General features: G+C 34.4%; 1 protein-coding gene across 1 annotated transcript; it reads right to left on the reverse strand.

The window, feature by feature from the left end:
- Positions 1-426: 426 nt before the first annotated feature.
- Positions 427-2954, reverse strand: LOC104216447 (viridiflorene synthase). The gene is made up of 7 exons (XM_009766483.2): positions 2741-2954; positions 2378-2657; positions 1871-2243; positions 1573-1791; positions 1345-1483; positions 966-1211; positions 427-882 (listed from the first exon to the last, which is right to left on the reverse strand). Exons 1-7 carry the CDS (start codon positions 2849-2851, stop codon positions 586-588), a joined length of 1665 nt encoding a protein of 554 aa, XP_009764785.1. The 5' UTR covers positions 2852-2954; the 3' UTR covers positions 427-585.
- Between the last annotated feature and the right edge of the window lie 1142 nt (positions 2955-4096).

Here is a 4096-nt window from a genome sequence, read left to right on the forward strand (position 1 = left end):
TTTGGCTTATCTACACATTTGGTAAATACCCAAAGTGCTTATAAGCTAAAATCAGTCATAAGTTGGACACCCCTAGCTTATGGTTTTTTTAGCTTATAAGCACTTTTAGTTTGACCAAGGTTTTTACTAGTTTATCCTAATAATATTTTATAATTCACAAAATATTTTTCCCAAAATAAAGTTTCTAACTTTCTTTTCATTCCATATTGTTGTTCATCTTTTTCTTTACAAATGAAATTTTTAATCTATAATCTTTTGTAAAGTTTTTAAGGTTATTTTAGTCATTTTAAAATAACAACTTATCAGCAATTTTCTACCAAACACATCAACTACTTATTATCAGTTTCAACACATTTATCCAAACACGTAAATACTTATTTAAAAAATCAGCTTCAGCACTTAATTTAACAAACAAGAATAACCAAGTTAGACAAACAAAATTATATTATTCAGACGTCAAAAACAACACATGGTAACAGAACTAGGAAATTCAAGTTGCTTATAAAGAGGGATACACAGAAACACAGTTCTGATCCTTTATTTATCAAAAAAACGATCATCTAGATGAAAAAAGCACTCAATGGTTTAGATTTCAATGGAGTCCACCAGTAAAGCAACGATGTGAGGTTTTAGAACCTTTTCTGGATGAGTGTATCCATCTTGATTGTGTTTGTAAGTGACATCGATAATACGTGCGAGATTGAGAATACGAGTGAGAATTTCTGTAGAAACAGGAGTTGGTCGAAGAATTCCTTCATTCACATCCTTCCATGCTATCTCAGCCATTTCTTGAAATTTTTCCATTGCTACTTGTGTTGATACGCCATAATCCCTCATATAGCACTCAATTCCTGTTGCAATTTGGCCCCTACCCTTCTCAACCTAAAATGGCAATAAAATCGATTTATATATCTAAAATCAACAATCATATAAGATGTTTTAATTTAATGTAATGCGATGTGTACCTCATACGTGGCAATGTCATCAACAACTCGACATAATGTTACATTGGCTTCCAGAATTTTAGGGTTCGTAGCCAACCACTCAAAATCTTCCTGGGCAGCTGATTTCATTCCCAAGTAGGATGTTGTAGTTAGCAAGTAATATGTGCTAGTAGCTAATGCATTGTTAAGATACTCAGAAACAGGTGGCATATATCCCTCAATGAACCACTTTGCTTCGACAAAATAGTTTCTCACAATCTCCTTCATCTATTTAACACGAACAAAGGCGAAATTCAAAAACTAATCAATATAATATTTCAACAATAAATCTGATTACAACGCAAATAAGGTAAATAAAGATGATTTTCGAAATAAAACATTATAAATCAGTGAGTCATACTCTTTCTTTCGCATAGTGGACAACATAGGATCTGCCATCCTTTGACAATTCCTTTTCATAATCTTCATAAAGGTCTATAAGAGCCTTAAAACTGATTTTCATGTAATCTGGGAGTCTATCAATTTGACTAATATCCCACCTAATACATGAGAAATTAAAGATATAGTAAGTTTCTCATTTAAGAAACCATATAATAAATTCATAAACTGTGAAGACAAAAGATTCTACCTCTGTATGGCATCAGTATAGACCTCAAGTTCTTTTACAATGCCATAAGCATCGAATGTGTCATCTACTATCGAAATCATTGCTATAGTCTTAGCAAGCATGACACGAGCCTGGGAATATTGAGGTTCAGCATACACCCCCATCGTCCAAAAATAACATTCAACTGCTCTATCCCTAGCATATGGAAGTGTTGTCACAAAATCCAAATCTTTCCACCACCTACAAAATAAGTACGTACCAACCTTAGAATATTGCGAAGAAATAATTTATATTTTTTACATAAAACATATCATTGTACCTTGATACTTCGCTGAGTTCTTGTTTATGCAACATCTGAAGTAAGTTGTAATCCAATTTAGCAAATCGAAGTAGCACATCATTTTTCAGTTCCTCCTCTTCATAGATTGAGATGAAGTAGCGCGTCTCGACTCTCGGAATACTTTTATGCAGAGACTGCTCAAGGGCATGCGTCACTTGCTTATTCAGAGGCGACTTCAAATGTGGAGCTGCAGACTCAAGATGAGCAGTGGAAAAAACAAGCGCCTCTTCCAAAATACCCTCTTCATGAGTCCTTACATGTGAAGCTTCGTATAAGCTCAATAGACCCTTTGCATCATTACTAAGAGACTCCTTGAACTTGCCGTTTGCATCTTGGAATCTGCTGAAAATTTCTGGATCATGAGTAAAAACAAAAGATTAGTTTTCATGCAGCAAAAGCCGGAAAAATTGGTGTAAGAAAAAATTAAAGATATACAACAAACAAACTAAAAAAAGGGTGCATCATATATATATTTAATGGACCTACTTGGGGAGATATTGTAACCATGTTGTCTCAACATTCGAAACTGAAGGGCACAAGTGTACAAATCATTGTACTCATGACCTTCAAAGTTTGGATCTTCTTTATAAATCTGATCCAACATGTCGTCTATTTGTTTCTCAAAATGATAAGCTAAGCCAAGGCGCTCAACAGTGTCTATCAGATTCAGCTTTTCAGCCAATGAATATCTTTCACAAGCTGCTGCCAACATACTCCTTGTTTCCTCCTTCAATATCTCAATCTCTTGACCATATTTTTCTGCCACCTGTAAATGTATTTATTAAGTTCATGTAACTTTATTCTTATATGTTCAACTTAAAAAGACTATGCATAATATATTATAAATACCTGATTGTCAACAGAGAATGAATGGAAACTATCACCCCAAAGACTTGGAGAGAAATTGGCAACTGGACGAACAATCTGTTCATCGTTGTTAATGAGGGCAGCTTGGGCCATTTCAAGAAAACTGGATATAAGCTAGTGGAAATTAAAAGCAAGATAAAGAGCTAGGGTTTTTTCCCCTTTGTTTTGCTTATCTTTTATTTCTTGGTGCAGAGAACTGAACAAGCTAAGTGATGATCGAAATGGAAAAGAATGTATGGGTATTTATAGTGTGCAAACAACTTTAATTATTTCTCTTTTGAAATTCTTGTTGCAGCAGGTATCCTGTTGCCTTACTTGACTTTAGAGCACTTGTGAACTTCTTCTTTTTTACTAGTCATGGGAAAGTAAATAATATTTTTTTTAAAATTAAATCCATCCACCCGGGCTTTCACCTCCCGAGGTGGTGGGGGTTTGGCATAGACCCCCTACCTTGTATATCGATAGCACTCAAATAATACACCGGAGGGGTCATAAAACCTAAATCTAGAAAAGAAGCCACTGCAGTCTGCAGAATACCTGAAATCAATAACATGGTTAAATCACAATCAAAGTTACATGTTATACAGTACTTTTGATTGAAGTTATTACTCTATTTTTCATTTCTGATGAGGCTTGTTATAAAAAGTTAGTCAACTTATATGATAGTGTCAAAAAACTTATAAGCTCATAATATAAATGCAACGTGCCCTTTTACTTTTCTATCCCTATTGCCGCCTTCTTCACTTCCGTGGCGTCTGTCTTGATCCAATGCTTCCTAAATTACCCGACTTTTCCACTGTCAACTTAAAAAGAGAATAAATGACATAAAATCCTAGTACTATGAAATTGATGTGTGCACTCTAACTTCTTGCTTTGTGGATTTGGACTGTCGATAAGTACCAGTCTACTTTGATGGCCCGAAACAAGTCTCCTTGATATAGATCGATCTCGCGGCATCTTTATTATTTCCTCCGGTTCAAAATAAGTGATTTTTTAGTTGTTTTCACACAGATTAAAAAACTGGGGCAGAATTTTGAGGAGGACGCTCAAAATTCCGTAGCAAGAAAAGTTACAGTGTCTTGAACCACGTCGCAGTTTGAAAACATCTCCAAAGGTTCAATGGGGTTGCAATCGTATCACATTCGCAATAGGCTTTCATAATGATGGAGCAACATCGAATAATAAGATTCTATATTACTTGATATTAAAATAATGATTTGGAGGGGTCAAATTAATGCTTGTAAAAATTGGAGTTTTTCTAAATTTGACTACTTTGAAAAAAAAAAAATCTTCTCAAAAAATAAGAGATCTAGGGTAAAAGTGAATATTACACCATTT

The sequence above is a fragment of the Nicotiana sylvestris genome, chromosome 1, assembly GCF_000393655.2.
Source record: "Nicotiana sylvestris chromosome 1, ASM39365v2, whole genome shotgun sequence".
NCBI classification, from domain to species: domain Eukaryota; kingdom Viridiplantae; phylum Streptophyta; class Magnoliopsida; order Solanales; family Solanaceae; genus Nicotiana; species Nicotiana sylvestris.

Coding starts and splice junctions, on each gene's coding strand:
- LOC104216447 (XM_009766483.2), bottom strand. CDS start 2,851: ATGGCCCAAGCTGCCCTCATTAACAACGATGAACAGATTGTTCGTCCA. Junction 2,658..2,740: donor CATTCTCTGTTGACAATCAG/GTATTTATAATA, acceptor ATACATTTACAG/GTGGCAGAAAAATATGGTCA. Junction 1,484..1,572: donor TATACTGATGCCATACAGAG/GTAGAATCTTTT, acceptor CTCATGTATTAG/GTGGGATATTAGTCAAATTG.